The 19,853-nt window shown below is 51.6% G+C and overlaps 6 protein-coding genes across 6 annotated transcripts; 4 read left to right on the top strand and 2 right to left on the bottom strand.

Moving 5' to 3' along the window:
* Positions 1–61: 61 nt before the first annotated feature.
* rtt106 (putative negative regulator of DNA transposition (Rtt106)) lies at positions 62–1,662 on the top strand (the record flags this gene model as incomplete). Its single annotated transcript, XM_058477940.1, has 4 exons — positions 62–164; positions 250–585; positions 654–1,010; positions 1,100–1,662. 4 exons carry the CDS (start codon positions 62–64, stop codon positions 1,660–1,662), a joined length of 1,359 nt encoding a protein of 452 aa, XP_058328285.1.
* Positions 1,663–3,248: 1,586 nt separating this feature from the next.
* N7468_008643 (casein kinase I) lies at positions 3,249–4,800 on the top strand (the record flags this gene model as incomplete). Its single annotated transcript, XM_058477939.1, has 5 exons — positions 3,249–3,377; positions 3,431–3,500; positions 3,559–3,707; positions 3,761–4,166; positions 4,229–4,800. The coding sequence occupies 5 exons, from the start codon at positions 3,249–3,251 to the stop codon at positions 4,798–4,800; spliced, it is 1,326 nt and encodes a 441-aa protein (XP_058328284.1).
* A 4,103-nt stretch (positions 4,801–8,903) lies between these two features.
* Positions 8,904–9,526, top strand: N7468_008642 (putative arsenate reductase (Arc2); the record flags this gene model as incomplete). The annotated part of the gene is made up of 3 exons (XM_058477938.1): positions 8,904–9,106; positions 9,137–9,252; positions 9,348–9,526. The coding sequence occupies 3 exons, from the start codon at positions 8,904–8,906 to the stop codon at positions 9,524–9,526; spliced, it is 498 nt and encodes a 165-aa protein (XP_058328283.1).
* Positions 9,527–9,979: 453 nt separating this feature from the next.
* N7468_008641 (uncharacterized protein) lies at positions 9,980–10,195 on the bottom strand (the record flags this gene model as incomplete). The annotated part of the gene is made up of 1 exon (XM_058477937.1): positions 9,980–10,195. One exon carries the CDS (start codon positions 10,193–10,195, stop codon positions 9,980–9,982), a length of 216 nt encoding a protein of 71 aa, XP_058328282.1.
* Positions 10,196–14,016: 3,821 nt separating this feature from the next.
* On the top strand, positions 14,017–15,055 carry N7468_008640 (regulator of G-protein signaling domain-containing protein; the record flags this gene model as incomplete). Its single annotated transcript, XM_058477936.1, has 2 exons — positions 14,017–14,800; positions 14,859–15,055. 2 exons carry the CDS (start codon positions 14,017–14,019, stop codon positions 15,053–15,055), a joined length of 981 nt encoding a protein of 326 aa, XP_058328281.1.
* A 2,500-nt stretch (positions 15,056–17,555) lies between these two features.
* N7468_008639 (RUS1 family protein) lies at positions 17,556–19,564 on the bottom strand (the record flags this gene model as incomplete). The annotated part of the gene is made up of 7 exons (XM_058477935.1): positions 17,556–18,344; positions 18,394–18,438; positions 18,490–18,830; positions 18,882–18,945; positions 18,988–19,039; positions 19,088–19,194; positions 19,436–19,564. The coding sequence occupies 7 exons, from the start codon at positions 19,562–19,564 to the stop codon at positions 17,556–17,558; spliced, it is 1,527 nt and encodes a 508-aa protein (XP_058328280.1).
* Between the last annotated feature and the right edge of the window lie 289 nt (positions 19,565–19,853).

The following is a 19,853-nucleotide window of genomic DNA, read 5'->3' as shown; positions in this document are numbered from 1 at the left end:
CTCCTGCTCTTGCGGAAGTCTTTACACGCTGCATTTCCCCGGTAGGGCAGCCGTCTCCAAAATGGCGTTCGCCGCAATTAATTCCACGAATGGCCCCATCGCCGCAATCGAAGAGGCCTTTGCGACCGAGCCGTCTTTGAAAAAAAGAGTCTACGATGCAATCGGTGCGTGGCGCATCTACGCCCTATGGGTGCTGTCCCAACTCATCTACTGAGAAATAACTGACCGTCCATTGATCCGGAAATATAGATACAACGCCGCAACATGCCCCTCTCTTCGAAGAAATCGCTAGATATACTTCTGCTCTAGGTGCGACTTCTAGCACTACATCCCTCCCGATTGCGCCCAGCAACGATGGACCTGCTGCGAAGAAGCGCAAAACCCAAAATGGAGCGATTGCCCAGACGGCGCAGGCGCCAGTCAATCTGAAGGGCAATGACGATAGCGTCCAATTCTACGTGCAGGAGCTATCGTTCACGATGCCGCAGCGCAAAAAACTCACGCTCGAGATTACTGGTGGGCATCTTCGTGCCAGGAACAAGACCAGCAAGGAGGTGGAGTTTGGGATATCGCTGGACCAAGTCCGTGAGTGACAAGATCTTGGGTTTGGATAATTGGTATGGAAGGACTAATTTGTGAATGCCGTTCTTTAGGTCATGCCCTTTGTCTCCCTGTTCCTGAGAAGACGCAGAAGCAGTTCAATTTCTGCATTATCCCTGAATTCGCGGATGGAATAACGCCACCTCCCGAGGGTGTCGCAGCTGCCGAGGCTATGGTCTTTACTGTAGCTCATGGTCCGGCAAAGACTGCCTTCACAGGATTGGGCCAGCAGGTCGGGCATAACGAGGGAGAGAGCGCCGAAGGATTGATTCGTAAGATCCTGAACGACAGCCTGCCCAATGCAAATGTCATATGTCCCGATGAGAGACAGTTTGTGAGCGCTACACCCGAGGCGCATCGGAAAGGCGAGAAGGCTTTCCATGTAAAAGCCTTCAGAGGAAGCAAAGAAGGTAGGTTTTTTCTTTCTTTCTTTTTTTTTTTGCCACTTGGCTTTGCCCAAACTATCAAGGATGATTGATGCTAATAAATTGGTGACTAGGATATCTTTTCTTTCTGTCTGTGGGGATCCTCTTTGCATTCAAAAAGCCACTGCTGTTTTTCTCCTTTGACACTGTCGACTCCATCTCATATACTTCAGTCTTGCAACGGACTTTCAATCTGAATATTTTGGCTCGCCCTCGCAATGGCTCCGAAGATGACAATATGGAGTTTGAATTCTCCATGATCGACCAAGCGGACTTTGACGGGATTGATCAATACATTAAGCGGCACGGCCTGCAAGATTCCAGTCTCGCTGATGCCCGACGGGCCAAGGTGTACAATGTCAATGCTCCCAAGACCCAAGAGGAGAAAGCTGCCGCCGAGGCAGCCGGCGAGGAACCAGAGAGCGAGCTCCAAAAAGCCCAACGTGAGCTGGAAGACGAAGAGGAGGAAGATGAGGAAGACTACGACCCGGGCAGTGACGACAGCAGTGACGGCAGTGGTTCGAGTGACGAGGAAAGTGACGATGACGACGACCAAGAAGATGGTGAAGACAGTGGAGATGAGGAAATGCAGAACGAACTAGGCAGTGAGGCCGAGGAGAACGCCGAGCAGGATTAGGCGTGACACCTGTATGTCTTTTGCCCTGTTGAAAGGAGTATAGCCTCCGAAGCTTGCAGCCTCAAATTGCGGCCCATTTGATCCTACGTAGAACTCCCCCGGTAACTCTACGACAGTCTTGGGAGACTTTCACTGCTCTCACCGTATGTTATGTGCTCGCGTCTCAAGGAACAACGGCCCGAGTGGGTCAGGGACGTGTCCAAACCTTTACTCCTGAGCTGCCCAAAATGATGCATTGAATCAGCACCTAAATTCTACCATGCAAGTAACAGTGACAGGTACGGAGTCCATTGGCATATGCCTCCATGGATTGGTAGTCAACTGTTTAGAAACTTCTATGATCTATGAGCTCAACTATCGACAACAAGCAGGATTTTGCAAGATTTGGAATCGATAATTAGTTAGCGCATACCGAGAAACCCACGAATACCAAACTTAACTCGATAAGGAATCGTGTGCGGTAATCTTCCTTGGATAAGCGCATTCCAGACCGAGTCTAGACATCCCCTGAGCGGTAAAAGAAAAAAATGAAATCAAATCAAAATCAAAACACTTACCGCACCCAAAATTTCCGGGGGCTTTTACTGCGCAGTAGCCATCAGAGCCGCGGTGTGATCTTGGCAGTTTACCGGACAACCCGTTGGCGTAGAGAGTTGCTAGAGTGCCCGAAGAGTGCCTTAGGGGGGTTGACCTTTGGGCCTGCAGGATCAAGCTGCAGGGACGTAGTCAAAACCTCATGCCGGAAAAGCTTCGCCCAATTGGAGGTTTCACGAAAGGCAGGTCGAAAGGCACATTTACAGTGATGGTGCTGAAGCGGGTCATTGGGATCTTTATTGCTTCTGTCCCTGATACGGTGAATGATCAAGAGAAGCTCCTCCAACGATGACGGTCGTACCTGGAGTGGAGAGGGTTATGGGACAGCCACTAGGCGTGATTGGGGCATGGTGAACCATCATTTAGAAAGAAGCGAAACTAAAAAGGACCCGAAAGCGACCAGAGGACCCCGGTAACGCTGGTATGGCCCAATACCGCCCGTGACCGCCAGTTCCATCGCAATTTCGCCTGCGGTTTTGCTCTCAACGGCGGGTGATGGGTACCAGCCCGTACCAAATACACTGCAATACTCTCCGCTCCCTTTCTCTCAACTTCTCCCTATCTTCTTCTTCCCCCTTCAACCTACCCCCCCTGCTCCATCACTGCGGTTCGACGTCGTCGAGTGCCTCCGGTGCTCCTTCTACTCGACCGCTTTTCCTCGCTTTGGCGTTTCTTTTCCCCTAATTCGCCACTGCCCGGGCGCCTGACCTCCCCGAAATCTCGCCCCCAGTTCTCCGGTTGCCCCGTCCAAAACTCAGCCCTGAACAGTCAGTCTTTGCTCAGGTCGGCCCAATTCAGATCAATATTCATTCTCCAATTCTTGGCGACCTTGTTCTGCGTGTTTCACTGCGCATCCTCGGCCGTCTGACCCTACGCCGATCACCCTCGCTCGAGTGCGTCTAGCGATATCGAGATTGCTCTGGTGGATTACTCAGTGTGGCTCAGGCTCTTGCCCCGTGATTTAAACCGTTGTCTGTGAGCTACAAACGGCCATGGCATCGTCTTCATCGAATGTAGTGGGTGTCCACTACCGTGTGGGAAAGAAAATTGGCGAGGGCTCCTTCGGTGTTATCTTCGAGGGCACCAACCTTCTGAACAACCAGCAGGTTGCTATCAAATTCGTGGGTGTCTTCATCATGTGATAAGCAAACGTGTGGTACTGACTGTATACCAGGAACCCCGGAAGAGCGATGCTCCTCAACTTCGTGATGAGTACAGGACGTACAAGATCTTGGTCGGATGTCGTGAGTATCCACACGTCTCTGCATGAATAGAAATGATTGAACTGATTGATATTTCCAGCCGGTATTCCCAATGTCTATTACTTTGGACAGGAGGGGTTGCACAACATCCTCGTGATTGACCTCCTCGGCCCCAGTCTCGAGGATCTTTTCGACCATTGCAACCGTCGCTTCTCCACCAAGACTGTCGTTATGGTTGCCAAGCAGATGGTCAGTCTCATTCAGTCTATGTACGCTATACATTCGGGCTAACATCTTCCCAGCTGTCCCGTGTTCAAACCATTCATGAGAAGAACTTAATCTACCGTGATATCAAGCCTGATAACTTCCTTATTGGCCGGCCTTCGTCCAAGGCTGCCAACGTCATCCACGTCGTTGATTTCGGTATGGCAAAGCAGTACCGCGACCCCAAGACCAAGCAGCACATTCCCTACCGGGAGCGCAAGTCCTTGTCTGGCACCGCTCGTTACATGAGTATCAACACCCATTTGGGTCGTGAACAATCACGAAGGGATGATCTGGAGGCATTGGGTCACGTTTTCATGTACTTCTTGCGTGGTGGACTCCCTTGGCAAGGACTCAAGGCCGCGACCAACAAGCAAAAGTACGAAAAGATTGGCGAGAAGAAACAGACCACCGCCATCAAGGACCTCTGTGAAGGATATCCCGGTAAGCCTCCATGCAATGAATTCCAAACTAATCTGGAGAATGAAATTAACGCCTCCAAACAGAGGAATTCAACAAGTATCTGACCTACGTCCGCAACCTGGGCTTCGAGGACACCCCTGACTACGATTACCTCCGTGATCTTTTGACTCAATCCCTCAAGAATGCTGGAGAAGTTGAGGATGGCGAGTACGACTGGATGAAGCTCAACAACGGCCGTGGGTGGGACTACAAGTCTTATTCGTCCCAGGCCCATCTCCAGAACCAGCACCAGAGCTCATCGGGGCGCGAAGTGCACGGGAGAGAGCACCGCAACAGCCAGCGCCCGGGAGTGACTGCCGATCGTTTAAACGCGGCGCAGCCGCCTCCTCCATCTCCAGCCAAGGGGGGAGCAGGCAAATCCCGCGACCGGCCAAGCGGCTCCGGATTGCCTCCCAAACGCCAGAGCGGTAACCTGGAGACAGGAACACCGGCGGGCTCGACCCAGGCTCAGTTCCAAAACTCCAATGCTCACCTTCCTGGACGTATTGGAAGCCCTGGAAACCAGGGCGGGCAACAGGGTGGCCAGCCCGGGAACAACGATGCTCAACCCACCTTCGTGCAGAAGATTATGAAGGCTCTGTGCTGCGGTAGGTGATCCCAGAGTCGGATAATCCAGCTTAGTGCAGCTCGCTCATTCTTGAGATCCAGGTTGAACTCGCATGCAAGAGTGAATTGCAGCCTATTGCTGGATTGGTATCAATCTAATGTCCCACCTGCTCTTATCTCCCGCGAGGCTCGAAGGACGCGGTTGAAGTATTATTCAAGAATGTCGCCCCTGGGATTGTCTCTTTCTTCTCTCTTTTTCTCTTACAAGGTCTCTTCTTTCTCGGCGTTTTGCGATGTGGTGTCACCCGCTTTAGCGGACGGCATATCACTGACCAAACTTCAGTGACCTTTTCTTTCCACCCTCTTCAGTCCCATTCGACGCTTCAACCTGCAGCTTGCCTCCGGGTAGAACGACCCTTCTCTCATTGATGTTCACGTCTTCCTCTTCTCATGGTGCCACGGCTCGGAACGGCGAACTTTGGAGAGATCTTTTGTTTTGTGTTTCAATTTCCTTGCTGTCACCATACTCGACGTCCCTCGACTAATCCAAAATTCTCGCCTTTGCAAGCGAGCAGATCCCAAGGTTTTATCACACGAACCTGGGCATCATCCTACATCGTTCGGCTACTGCGGAGTTGTTTGTTTATAGTCGCTCTTGCGACATGGCCCCTTCGAAAGCCAGGTTCCGACTTGAACCGTGTTTGGTCTAGAGGTTGGAACAAAAAGGGGCACCGGCCATGATCTGAGGATTCTTGCCATGATCCATGAGAGTAATACCTGGTCTCTGGTCTTAACCATTGCCAGTCGACGTTTGCATCTTATTCGTGTTTCGAATCTTTCTGCTGAGATTCTCCTCACGCCCGTATTCCGTCTTACCTGGTTTTCTTGGCCCACGCCAGCATGTTCTCGCTCAGTGGTCCCTTCACGCACGCTGCATATATTCCTGGTCCTTTTTGATTTCCCCTCGACCTATCCCGTCACCTACCTCGTCCCGCATGTCTTTGTTGTTGCCATTCCCCTTTTCAATCTATTGCCCTGTTCATAATCGTCCCCTGTTCTTGCTTGTCGCAGAAGCGAGTTTTCTTTGGTAGTTTTCTTCGGCATAAGATAGCATTGTTTTTCTTTTTTCACCCTTGTTCTTTCCTTCGATCCTGCTTCGGCCATGGCTTCTAGCTGCATCCGACCGCATAATTTGTCGATGGATCCAGCAAATAATAATACATTGCATTGTTCAGTGAGTACCGGGCAATCGTAGGCGTCGTATCTTACCCGTCATAATAGAGATTCGGCTGCTTCGGGACTTATTCTGAGGAACAACCTCCGATGTCTACGAGATTGTCCGACATTACTTAACAAGTGCCGGTGTATCCTTTCCTGTATACCTCGACCACCGCTATAATACCCATCCCTCTATAATCCAGCACATGATATCACCGTTGCGCCCTTCAACGCCCCGACAGACAGGGGGAAACCACGCATTCGGTTGCAACTCCCCCCCCCCCTAATTCCCTTGCAGCTACGGGGATCCATCATTTACACCCAACCTTCACACCACACGCACTCTGACGTGGACTTGCCCCTTGGCACCAAACAGCCCACCCAATGCCAACCTCACATCCCCACAGTCCCTTGGCAGAACAAAGATATGATATATCAGCTCCTTAAACGTCCCTAACCCCATCCAGCAACTCCCCGAAACGCCGTGCGGCGCACCCAATCAGGCATGCAGGGCACGCATAAGAGTCGCCGGACACGAGGATATGGGCTCATGCGCTATCTGCGCCACCCGCTCTCGCCCTAACTGTCTATGTCATTTGTTGCAGTCGTTGCTGGGTAGCTTCGAGTTGGAGACGGGACTTGGACTGGATTGGAACTAGGATCGTTTGGAAAGACAAGGATCTACGAGTCTCGCAACCTGACGTCCAGAGAGACAGGGGTAAACCGGTCTGCAAATGCGATTAGCTGGTAACCCGGTACTCGTGCTAGTGCTGGGGGGGGGTTAAACCTTCTCCCCGGATCTGCACATGGAATCCCTTGGAAGGATTCGGGGATGAGGACATGTGCTACGTGTGTAGGTTTACTAGGAGAGACTGTATGGTATCGTAGGTATGAAGTATTGTTTTCTTTTTCTGTTCTGTTCTTTTTCTTTTCTTTTCTTTTTTTCACTTCTTCACTTTCCTTTTTCCCTGCGCTGCATCTTCTAAACCTTCTCGGGTTGTATGCGCCGTTATACTTTCATCGTAGATCATCGGTCCTAGTCCAGTCTGTTTGCCCGGAGGTAGGGATTAGTATACCGCATTTGGACGCCATTGATAATGATCAACACTTCTTCTCCTCTTCAGTCTCTTCACATCCTGACGAGATCCAGAACATGAACGCGAACGCGGGGCTGTCTCTACAAGGAGAGATAGCATGATCCCCCCAAATGGCCTATGTAGTAGTCGGCCGGGTTCCCTGATCCCCCATGAAGTCATCCCATACCTGACGCCACCCCCCCTTCGCATCTTCACAGCAGAAAAATGCAACTCTTAGCCCTGCGTGCATGACACCAGCCCCAGACTACGCCGTAGCCAGACTAGAACAGGCAACGAGCGTCGCAGGTCTGCCGCTAACTCCTGCAGGCCGCTGATTGAGTTCGGCAAGCAACCAACCAGACGGGTCCATCCCCGCATGGACGCAGGCATGCATCAGCCGATCCGTGAGCTGATTAGCCAGAGCCAGGCAGAGACATTATCGGCCTGCGTGGCTGTACTGCATTCGTACGGCGTATAGAAGATTGGGGGGCCTAGGTGGTGTGAGTCGTGGCTGTGTTCGAGATGTGGGTTTCATTGGGATCCGGTCTTACATACGGAGTTACTGACCCGGGGGCTTGTGTGTGGCGACCTTGGCCGTGTGACGGGCGGCAAGAGGGTTGATATCATCTGTTCAGGGACATATAGCATTTGGGGAAAGATGACGAGGCCGTTGTGTAGCGCTGAATTTGAGGGAATGTTGCTGGATGACTGCATTCGCAGGTTTTTGCGGGGAAGCGGTTGGGAAATGCGGGGGAATTTAGGACCAAAGCTTCCGACTGCTTTTCTTTTTTTTTCTTGGTGCGTCGAAGTCTGAGGAACGGGGGGATCGACGATCTTCCCTTGATCAACATTCATCATGAAATCAGCATACATATGTGAGTTTACTTTATTGTCTCGCCACTCTAGACACTCTGGTCCGCGATTGGGTGGGGTACCCCCCCGAAGCATCAGAGTTTGGGTGAGATCATGATGTACTGTTTAGATACTTCTTTTGGATTCAGTGTGAATTCAGTGTATAGGAACCAAACGCCTCAGGTGTATTGGATTCGAGCCTCTGATCGCCCCCCCTCCAGGAAACTCTGATAGCGAGACGCACGCGACCCGCCAATCTTTTGGTTTTCCAGCCCGAAATGGATGTATCGGGCAGCGGCTTACGGTCAGCATTACTCTCGAGGTCCCAAGGTTTCAAACCCTGGGAGCTTGAGTTTCCGGAAGCAGCGGAACCTGGCGGATCAAAAGGCTGAAACGTGGAGATTTCTTCTTCCAGAACACGGTCTGGAAGACCGATGCCAAGTGCCTAAACAAGGGAACTATCAGCTGTTCGGTTTGGCTCTCGCAAAAACTGCCTGCGGTAAAGCAGCGTTGAGTGGAGCCTCAACTGGCTGGAGCCAGATTTTCTCGTTAAGGTTGATTCCAACTGGGATTCCTGTTCAAAATGAAGAGGCGTCATCGGGGCTCCCGTCAAATACGAGCGGGCCCAGCCAACTCCCAATCTCGTCCTCTCCGTGTTGGAAAAGAACTTTCCGACGAAAAAGCCAGTCAAGATCAATCCAGCAGAATATCCACATCATGACTCCTAAACAGACCAGATAAACTCCGGGTTCAGCCCAATCAGACGCCCCTACCAAGCCGCTAAAGCAACCATGTGACCCTGCGCTTGGGTCTCTTGAAGCCCATCCGCACCCAATCACCGCACCGCAGTGACCCGCCTAACCAAGCAGTAAGGAGGCGTCCAACGCCCAGGGCCGTTGATTTAAGACGAAATGTGGAGGTGACTGAGGCCACGAACTCATGACAGCGGCTCACCCCAGAATCCTACAAACCTTGTACCAAACCAAAAAAAGAGAGGAACTACTCAATGGCCAATACAGGCTCCGAAGCGCCACCCTGGCACGCGGCGTACCCAACGCCTCAAATCAAAGCGCCCTCGGTCAGCCGCGAAGAAGTGTTGCAGTGGCTTCGCGACGGCAAAGCCGGAGAGGACTTTGTGCTGGTGGATCTGCGTCGCAATGACTTCGAGGTATCGGGGCCACGATGCCCGAGAATGAAAAAATCCCCCAGGTTGGGCTAAAGCTAACAAACTCTGTCCAGGGGGGGCACGATCCGAGGGTCTCTCAATTTGCCAGCGCAGAGCCTGTTCCTGACTATCCCTACCCTGTACAAGGTGCTAGAGGGTAGTGGCGTCGAGAAGGTGGTTTGGTACTGCGGTGAGTTGAAGGCTTTTTTTTTTTTGTTTTGTTTTGGTGTTTGCCTCCACAACTATGTTAGCTGCTGAGCTGATCCCTGTCTCTTGACGCCTTAGGGTCCAGCGGAGGACGCGGGACTCGTGCGGCCGGGTGGTTTGCGGATTACCTGGCTGAGCGTGATACGAGGCTGCAAAGCTTGGTGCTCACAGGGGGAATTAAAGGGTGGGCTTCGGCCGGACCAGAATATACCGAATGGATGGACGAGTATGATGCGGCTGCGTGGGCGCGTAAGTAAGATGTTTTTGTTTTTTTTTTTTTGTTTTTGTTTCATTCTTTTTTTCTGTCCTGCCGTGGCCTGATAGTCGGGTCCGACGGATCGGTGCAGGATGCATAGAGTCTGGCTGCCAATTGCAACGCTTGTACAGCTGGGATGGTCTGGTGTCTAGACCCTTACGATGCAGACAGAATGAACATATTGCTTTTGGTACTCCGAGCAGAGAAAGGACAGCCTGAGGCTGACAGGCAATCGATGGCGTGTACTCCGACTGCAATTACTTCATTACTTCATGATTCCGGACGAGAATGATGTAGACCACCCCCACCGCACCCAGATGAAACAGCTTCGAATCGAGGCAAAGTGGAAATCAAAATGAAACCAGATCGCCCCAGCGGCTAAAAAAGTAGCAAAGAAAGAAACAGCGTCAAATTCTGCAGGGTCGCAGGGGTTTACCGAAGCAAAGCGAATCGCCTACGGAGTATCCACCGTTGCAACGTAAACGACTTCAGCTCCACCCGCACCATGGGCCCCCTCTTCCCGCCCCTCAGCCAATGACGCAGCGACAGGGATGGAAATCGCAATACCAGTAACGGACAACAAGAGTCTAGCGCGCAGATCTGCCATTGGTATCCGGCGAGAGAGGGCTTTTTTTTCTTTGGTCTTCTCCACCCGCAATCTACGGCACATCACGGCCTATTTTGCCTAATCTACCGCCCTCCGCGAATCAGCGCAGTGAATCCAATCGGGCCTGGCGTCCAGTTGGCACCGATTAGGTTAGTCGAGGAGGACCTCTCCAGGGCTCTCCACTGTAGGGGGGAGCAAAACAGAGGTCAGCATTTGAGCACGTATTGGAGAAGAGAAGTACGGGATGCGGTTTCAAGTAAGCGCCATTGGAGTCCCTTCCAAGGTTGCTCGGGCGCTCTTAGGTTGCTCGGGCGCTCTTGGGTTGCCCCTACTTGCCCTGATCCTCGCTGAGATCCTCCTCTCTCTGCCCGTGCTCCGCTGGCTCCATTTCTTTTCTTCCGAGTCTAGAAGCGGGTGGGTGAAACAAGTTCAGGCTCAAGACGTTCCCTTGTTTGGGAACGTTTTGTTTCCTCTCCCCCTTGTCAGAAATCAAGATTTTGGGTCGATGTGGAGTGGGTCGATGAAGTCATTCACGGCTTCTGCCGCTCTGATTGATCGACTGGTTTGATTCTGGACGCGGGAAAGAAGGTGTGGGATGGTCCTATCCGGAGACGCAGAGTGGGCGAGGCTAACCGCTTTCTCTCCAAGCCTGGAACGCTTGATACCACTCGATGTACCTCGAACCCCACCAGGCGGAGTTAAAGCTTGGGTCAAACAGAAAAACTTACCTATCTCTCTTCTTGAGGATGTATAGTTCTGCGTTGGAAGCTTTCCCCGGTGAGACCCCCCCCCTGCGAGCCCATTATTGGGATGAAGAATCCACGTAACACAGGGCCCACGGGAAAGGATGGTGTCGTGATTCGAAGGGCCACGCAGGGATTCTTCGACCTCTTTGTGTACACATTACCATTCTAGGAAACAAAACGGCTCCGTGGAAAGGTGTAAAACGACCTGCAGTCGTTCAATAGCTCGAGCAGAAAAGGTAAAATGGGATAGATCGTGGGCTACACTGCCAATCGCCTCCCCACGTACTCCGTATCACAACAGCATTGCAGGTTGTCCTAGAACGGGATTTGGGAACACGAGACCTACGAGACCTCCGAGCACATTAAGCAGTCACGATAGATCGGAGAAGAAAAGAAAGAAAACAAAAAAGCAACCCCACCAAGCTTCAGTAGCGCCCGTCTAAATTCCCCTTCCTCTCCTCCATAGCGCCACCGTGGAGGGATGTTATTCCCCCGCTGGACTAAGCCCGCTGTTCTAGATGCGCCTCGCAAAGGGGGGGGAGGGGAAACAAACGAGGGCAGCCACCAGGATCCCGTGCGCCCTATGTGGGGAAAGTGGACAGACTGCCGAGGAATGGGAGTCGGGGAAATAGTGGAGGCAAGAGGGCAAAAAAACAAGAGGGCAGAAAAAAGGGCTACCCAAAAAAAGGGGGCAGAAACCTCGAAAGAGTTGCCGGAGGGGCGCGCTACCGAAGTTAGCCTGGTGCACATGGGGGGGAACGACGGCCAGGGCCGGCAAGCCATGAGGGGTTTCTCGGCGCATTAGGGCGATGCATGGAGAGCCTCGACCCGGCCGAGCATGTCGGTCGCACGGGGAACAGCTTTTGCGGCGCGATTATTGGGGGCAGCCCGGAGCTTTCGAGCCTTTCGAGCAAGGGGAAAGCTTTTCGAGGTGCTTCTGTCGCACGTTACGTACAGTGCGTGTCTTGGCACCGTTAGGGGTCGGGTAGAGAAGGAGACGGTTATCGATGGGCTGATACTGATCTGGACTGATATTGGCTGATGTTGGCTGATATTGGGCTGATCCGTGACTAGTTTTGATAAAGATTGGAAGGTCTGCCGCCTCCTGCAGTAGAGTCAATAGGTTCGTGGCATGCTAAACCCAAAAGCCAAAACCAAAGCCCTGGTTCCTCTAGATACAGTTCTGCAGGGCGGAAAATCTAGGAACCTCCCCTATAAGTCACGAAGCATTCATGATCCCCCTATCATCGGAGCCAGATCTGCCAACTCCGGGCTTATCGTGATACATGCGAGTGGAGCTGCCCAAGTGGATTCGCATGGAAGCCTTTTCCCACTGAGAAATCTTGGGGAGGCTCGAGGGTATGAGGACCTTGATTGGCCGGCCCCGGTCCGGTCCCACGTAATCCTGGTTGCTATCGGTCCTGATCGACCGGATTCTGAAATTTGCAGGCCGGATTGCATAATGTGACGGGATCAAATGAAAGATATCAGGAGATCACTGCTACGGAGACTGATAGAGCGATGTGCAAAACGGCGTGGCGACTCCGAATTTTTCAGACTTTGCACACACACTGCAGGGATGGAAAAATACCTTTGATCCTGGGCTGTGCTCAGGGGATCCGAGCTATTACGACCAAATACGGGGGGGGTTTTACGACAGACAGAAACCCCCATATGGACACAGTGAACTTCCCCAGTTAACATGGGGGGGAAATAGTAAAATGAAGGCAACGGGCAATTGAATGTAACTGGGTTCCAACCTGGGTAAGCAGACAGGGTCTGAATGAAATTCCCCCTTGATTTTCGGAGCGACCGGGCGTGGCGATCGTGGGTACCGGGAGGAACTAAGATGCTTCGGCCGGGCTTCTAGAAGGCTGGAAAGTCTTGGGCGTATTGTGCGATCCTGCTCCTGCCAGGCCCTACGGAGTATTCCTCCCTTGTCTTGCTCGTTTTCATTTTCTCATTTTATTATTGAGCTCTGATTCTTGGTAATTTTCCTTTCGAAGGCGGTCGGTGAGGGAATTGTTACTTCATCGTAGTAGGTCTTGTGCCGGGGCGCGATGTCTTGCCACACAGACATTCCTGAGTTCCACGAGATTGACATGAGTGAATTTTGACGCTAGAATGTCCCTCGAATGGCACGGAGTAGACACTCATTACTACGAGTCTGTACTCTGCATTCTCCAGAGATCGGCAGGGCAGCACATTCGTGACGTGACCTATGCTCAAGCAAGGGGGACGAGAGCGTGTCACGCAACTAGAAGGCACTAAAAGCCACTAAACACATGCGGGGCCTAGGGGCTCCCTGCCTGATTGGCAGACCCTCGCACAGAACCGTGGGTCTCGAGGATTGACATTCCGAGACCGGATAATGGCGTGCTTAGTGCTGTTGCGCTGGACATCGTGAGCTGGTCTGACCTGGGGATTGGCTTCAGGAACTGAGATAGGCATGATAAGAGCCCACGAGTGGCCACGCGGCAGGATTCAGCCTTCTTTCTAGAATCTCTCCTGGACAGCTTTCTGGAAGGCTGCAGGGGGCCCCATCCCTTGCGCCCCCAGGCGCGTGCTCAAACGGAGAGCGTTCGTCCATGGGCGCGTGTAAGACGGTCCTCGCTAGGAGTGCGAGACCTTGGGAGCCAAAGACTAGAAGGAAAAAAAAGAGGGGATTGAGAGGAGCGAATGGAGAAAAGGGGTCGCCACATTCAGGCCCCACCGGTATTGTTGTGTAATAAATACATCGTCATGGCGATCATCCCAGAATCATTCCAGAACCAGAACGCCCCGCTTGGAGGATCCACCTTTGGGTCTTTTCCTTTTTCTTTTTTTCTTTTTTCGAATTTTCCATTTTTCCTTTCTCTCGGGGCGCCCTATCTCGACCAAGGTTGCTGTTGCAAAAGGGTATATGTCCATCGTGATCGCCCTGCTACTCTACTTTTGTTCGTTTTAAACTCTTCTGTTCCTTGTTCCCCTCTTCCCACCCCCCCATACCATTATTCCATCATTGGAACAGACTTCCCATGTTCGATCTACTCTTCATCTCTCGCCAATAACCCAATTCATACCAAGCTGGATTCCCATCCAGCTTCCGGAGGGCGAAGACATCGATTGTTGAGAAGACCTTGCGGGAATTTCTCCGCGATGCTGAAGAAGAAATCCTTGGCGCCTGCCTTTTTCTGGAACTTCTCCCCCAGTACAACCCCCGACCTGTCGCCCACTTCCTCCGACAGCGACTCCGACGAAGATATGGAGTCGTCTGGCTCCCGACCGGTCAGCCTGGCCGTCTCGGCGGGAGCCTGTTGTCCCATGCGCCCCACTCTCGACGATGTCCTGGCCAACATTGCACCGCCCCCGTATACCTTGAGCGCTTTCATGGCCTACCTGTCACAGAACCACTGTTTGGAGACCCTGGAATTCACCTTGGAGGCAAAGCGGTACCAGGAAACCTACTACGCCGTCGCCACCCACAACTCGCCCCTCCGCCCCGGGACCCCCGAGAGCCAGCACTTGTGCATGCTCTGGCAGCGTCTGTTGACTGCTTATATCTATCCTGGGTCCCCTCGGGAAATCAACCTGTCTAGCGAAGACCGGGAGCCCCTGCTGCGGTTCCGGGACGTGGATGTCCCGCCGGCCCCCGAAACTCTCGACTCAGCTGTCAAGCGGATTCATGACCTGATGGACGAGTCGATCTTCATGCCATTCCTCAACAGCCTCACCGTCTCCCCAACCATGGACCCGTCCGAGCCTCCTTTCAGTGTGGACGACTCGGTCAACCTCTCTACCACTAGCCTCGAGGAGAATCCGATGCGAAAGATCCGGTCCCGAGCCCGTCGTCTCTCGCCTCAGTCCTCTACCAAGGACTTGGATGGGAGCCGTAGTCCTATGTCTCTTGGTGCCATGCATGCCATTGGCAAACGGGCATCGGGTGCCTTGCTGAGCATTAGTGGCGACTCCAACCCAATGTCCCTGACCGACGACTCTAGCCCCCCAGTCCAGCCCCACCGCCGAGGAACCAATGACACCGCCTACTACTCCGCCCGCCAGTGAGCCTCATCTCCCCATGCACAGCCCCAAGCTACGCACCGAGAACCCTTGGAAGAAAATGGGCATGAAACTGGGCTTCAAGAAGCGGTCGGGAACCACGGGCCGGGACCCTAAGATCATCGGCCTCGACGACTAAAAACCAAACGAGACACCCTTGAAAAAAAAAAACAACCCTACCTACATCATCACGACTTTATTCCCGTCATGCATACACCTTTACAGACTCCACGACCACCTTTCACCTCATTACCGACGTGCATGATCTCATCTCAAACACGAACCTGCTCCGACCCTTTTTTTTTTTTAGCGTTTTTTATTGGCGGTGTATGAGAAATGATGCATCGAAAGCATACCGACGGCGTTTTCATTAGGGAGCCACATTCTCAACTTCTTCATTATGATCTGCATGTTGTATTCACAAGGAGCATCGACTTGCCTTTCTTCTGTGCATTCTTCGAAAATGTTTTTTTTGTACCATCGCCCCTTTATAGATTGGATGGTGAATCTCGATGAGATTCGAGCTGGCATACCGGATCTGTTCATGACCAGCACTGGTTAATCTGTGTCGATAGTTATGATAGGTGCGGTTTGAACTGAATAGACTTGATACCCCTCTCACTCTTTTCCATGATCATTCGTACACGTAATTAAGATTTGTGATCACCGATAAGCCCATGCATGGTCATGGTATGTTGGTGGGTCTTGTCTTCACCGCAACACATGGCGCAGTCGCTCCACTTGGATGTCCGGTTCTAGAACACTGATTTTGGATCGAGTGAGTCATCTGATAGTTATATTTATATGAAAACTGGACCTCTTCTACCAGGATAGCATCCTGGACCCTCTACTTTGGACGGCAGCCTGACACTAGTATATCCCCGGAAATAGTTTCCTCAGACAGGCAACCATAGTAAAGTAGTAAAGAACAAGACCAGGTACGCCCTGGCCTGAGTCCCTTTCGCTCTTAGCATAATGACACACAAAGCTGATCTGACTCATGATCAGGTATGTAATCCCATTCTGGAACCTCCAGTTGAGTGTCGAGCAAGTTCCGAGCGTAGATTGTGTGGCCTGATTCTCCACCCACTGCTCCCGTGGACTAGACATGCAAGGTGAAAACTCCCCCTGTCTCCTCAGATTACACCCGGCAAGAAGAATACGTAGACCGAAGAGATTCCGATCTTCTTTCGTCTCATAGCGATAGCGCTCCGTTTCCCCCCGAGTCTCTGGATGTCAATACCTGTCAATGCAAGTCACCCACTACGGGAGTAGAGCAGTAGCAGCACTAGTATTCGAAATGCTAATTAAAAGAAGAGAAGGGAGGAAAGGAAAGAAGAAAAGATATTATATAAGAACCGGACGTCCCCTCTACGAGTCTCGTCCTATAACATACGTAGATCAGACGAACACTAGGGACTGGAAGCAGAAACACGGTTTGGATTACGCGACTGAGTGCGTTTTTCTGGAACTGGGGTTCGAACTGCAAGATAAGGTTATTCAAAAATCGAGCTTTTGATACACCTTGACATGTGTAGAGAAAATGACGTCCAATAGTGCATTGAATCTTCGAATAACGTGGAATTTTAATGAAACCTGGTGGAAATTTTTTTGGACTGGGTGTGTCTTTCTAAGATCAAGTGACACGCTGGAATCGAGTGCTAAATCGGGTGGATGAAGCTGTAAAATTTGCTTGCGTTAAAACGAGCTTTGAGCTTTGAGTAGATCATCAATTCGAAGCGTTCATATTGAATGGCGTTCGAAGCGTGTTTTTTGATTCTGGTGACGATCTCTGGAACACGGTGACTGTTTCTAGGATTGGATATCAATTCTTTAATATTAGGCTTCGAATGGATATAAGAAAGTATAAGAAATCAATTTTAGATTTCCTCATAGACTCAAGCACTTCTAATATCCTTTATCGAGGGGTTTGAACGAAATGACATCGAATGGCGTGCTGAAGCATGGAATAGTGCGCAAAGAGTGCATTTGAATCTGGTAGTATCTTGCTGAACCTAGTGGTAAGTGCTTGGACTTGATGCGTGTGTCCAGAATCGGGTGTGGACTTTCACAGCGGTGTTAGAAAATCCGGACACTGGAAGGCTGCCGGGTGAACTTCTTCCTAGCATACCACGGAGGTGAATTGAGTTCGGCCTTTACTGGTGTTAGACCTGGAGGTCCTCAAGTTCTCCAGAATAGAGGGCACGTTTCTATAATAGTAACGAAGTGCCGAAGGAAGACTAGAACCAAATATCTATATCAAGAGCGGGGTCTACCATTAGATGGCCTCAGCTAATATAAACCAATACTGAACGCCCAAATTGGCGTGAATTAGCTTAGACAACGGGGAGTCTATCAATTCGATTGGCAAGTATCTATCAGTAATCACTGCTCGAAGCTGACTGTTGCAATGGCCCAAATGACATGCATGTAACACTGACTATGAATGAGCCCCGAAGAGTAGAATCGAACTCAACTTTCTTGAGACATCCCTGCCGTACTGCCTTGGGTTAATGGATATTGATTCTTTGGAGAAGAGACAGTCACCGCATAAGACAAGCAGATATATGCCGATATGCAGGACTATGTACTGTATCGTTGTTCAAGAATAGCTTCTCCGTCCATATGTAAGAGTCGCATCAAACAGCCTCAACCCGCCTCCCTGCCTTCGTCTCCAAAGCCCCAATCTGCAAATCCCACCCCAGCTGCAACAGCGTAAGACAATACTTCTCGAACCTCTGTCCAGTATTCAAGAAGCCCAGAACCCGCTCCACGACCGTCAACACATCCGCCACCCCGTCCTTTTCCAGCGCAGACCCAGCCAAGACCCGAGCCGCAAGAAGCGCATGGACCCACGCTTTGATCTGCCCGAAGACCTTGCAACCCTTCTTCAGCACAATGCAGGCATGCCACTTGGTCATTCGATCCTGCGAGCGGGGGAAGAGGAAGAGGATATACTCCTCGCCTTTGAAAAGGGTATCTAGAGCGCGCATGGGCAGAGTGGTCTTAAACGACAAACGCGCATTCCGGAGAAAAGACGCCAAAGGAACGCCGATCTCTGCGGACCCGAGGTCTTGCGATTTATCTGGAGTGCGAGAGACCCAGAGCAGAGTGCCGGAGCGATGGAAGATGCGTTCTTTGGCGGCGACATCAGCTGGGGTCAGTGGCTTGCGCCACAGTGACGAATTAGGACGGGGCAGGGGGGTGCGAGGGCGTGGTTGGGAGGGTCGCAGGGAGTAGATGTTTAAGTCTGGGTCAGATTCTAAGAGGGAGGTGAATACTATGTTGGTGCGCTGGCGGTTCAGTGATGTCATTTGCACGGACCGGACGGCGAGATAGTTGCTGCTGAGATGGAGGGCTAGCAAGGTTAAGAGGGCTGCCCAAGTTTTTTTGAAGCCTGTGATATGTGAGACGACAAAGGAGCCGACCTGTTGGTGTAAGCGGTGGTTTATATTGTCGCATTGGGATGTCCCTTACAAGCATCCCGATCAGAGAAACGACTGTTTCTTGAGAAGAGTCTTTCTGTGGGTGTCTTAGAAGAGGATCCGAGCATACGCAGAAGTGGAGGCTTACAGCATTCAGTTCAGCAAGATTGCCCCATCGTGCAAAGTGTGCACTCAAGCTGGCTTTGGAGCTGCCTCCAGCGACACCACAGAGTGCTCGTAAAACTCCGGCAGTGCTGAGGATGCCCACACGCTGAGTACCGGCTGGAACCATAGGAGAAAGGCAGTCAAGGATCATGGCGATATCATTGAATACATCGGCTGCTAGTCGATACATCTTGCATTCTGGCTCAAGGGCTGTGCCGACTCGATGTGCAAAGAAGATGGTTGCGATGCGGCCAGATGTGTCTTGTAGTATGTGAAGAAGTAGAGCAGATGTTGGCGAGGCATCTGCATTTCCGACGCCCACACCTGGTTGCCGTCAGTCTCGGCTTTGCTACGATTGCAATGGCATTGACAAACCTTGTAGGACAGCTCTAGAAGAGAGGAGTCCAGCAATTGAGCTACAGAAGGCTTGTAGAGAGTCCTATCACAGCAGCCCAGTCAGTGGATCCGAGATCGGTAATACCGTCTGAATGGGAAGCTCCGAGAAGTTGAGGACACTAACATAGACTTGGTATCTAGAGTTCATTAGTATAGCTGAAATGCCTAGGTCGCCAATCACTCACGGAAGATAGTCGTCGCTCACGCTATGAGGATATCCCGCTGGTAGGAAGAGATCAGCCAGATATGCAACAAGAGGCTGATTTCTCCAGGAGTGCTTGGACTTGGGTTTCTGGCCATATGTTAGAAAGGCATTTCAATTGACACGCCGCGGCGACAATTCGCGTTTGGATGAAGGGATGGCCAAGAAGGTGTCAATGATGTCGAACATGTCCGGGCATTTCAGCCTGTGCATCGCAAGATCCAAATAGAGCACAGACTGTAATTTGCTCGGGGGGGGGGGGGCTATCAAGCGAGATATGGGGTTTGATCAAGGGCTTATGCATAATTGTCAGATATGAAGTTCACCTTACCATGACGTCTACCCGTCCTCCTTCGGCTCGCTTCGGGTCCTCATCTGGCCCCGAGAAGATGTAAGTGGCAGTGATATTATCGACCTCATCTGTCTCCTGCAGAGCAAGACGAGCATCTTGTGAAGCCATGGCTGTCCAGGCCAATGTCGGAGATCGAGTTGCGTGGCCGAAGTGTCAAAAGCGGTTGGAAGGCACGTGCGGGCGGCCGGGATGCGACCAGACGTTCAACTTTTCGATACTACGTTTGGACTGTGGAGAATGCAGCTCATCAATTCTACGGATACAGATGAGAAAGGAACGGGGAATATTCTTTATTTCAAGCAATTGCTCTCAGAGCCGAGTATGTCACAGGGAAGAGAATGACCAAGCCAGACACCAGATCTAAGAACTTGCACTCCTCTTTTTTGACATCCAAAAG

This window comes from Penicillium chermesinum, assembly GCF_028974085.1.
Source record: "Penicillium chermesinum strain IBT 19713 chromosome Unknown utg000006l:1.0-2335141.0:1.0-2336784.0, whole genome shotgun sequence".
NCBI classification, from domain to species: domain Eukaryota; kingdom Fungi; phylum Ascomycota; class Eurotiomycetes; order Eurotiales; family Aspergillaceae; genus Penicillium; species Penicillium chermesinum.
This window is presented reverse-complemented; position numbering and strand designations above follow the sequence as displayed.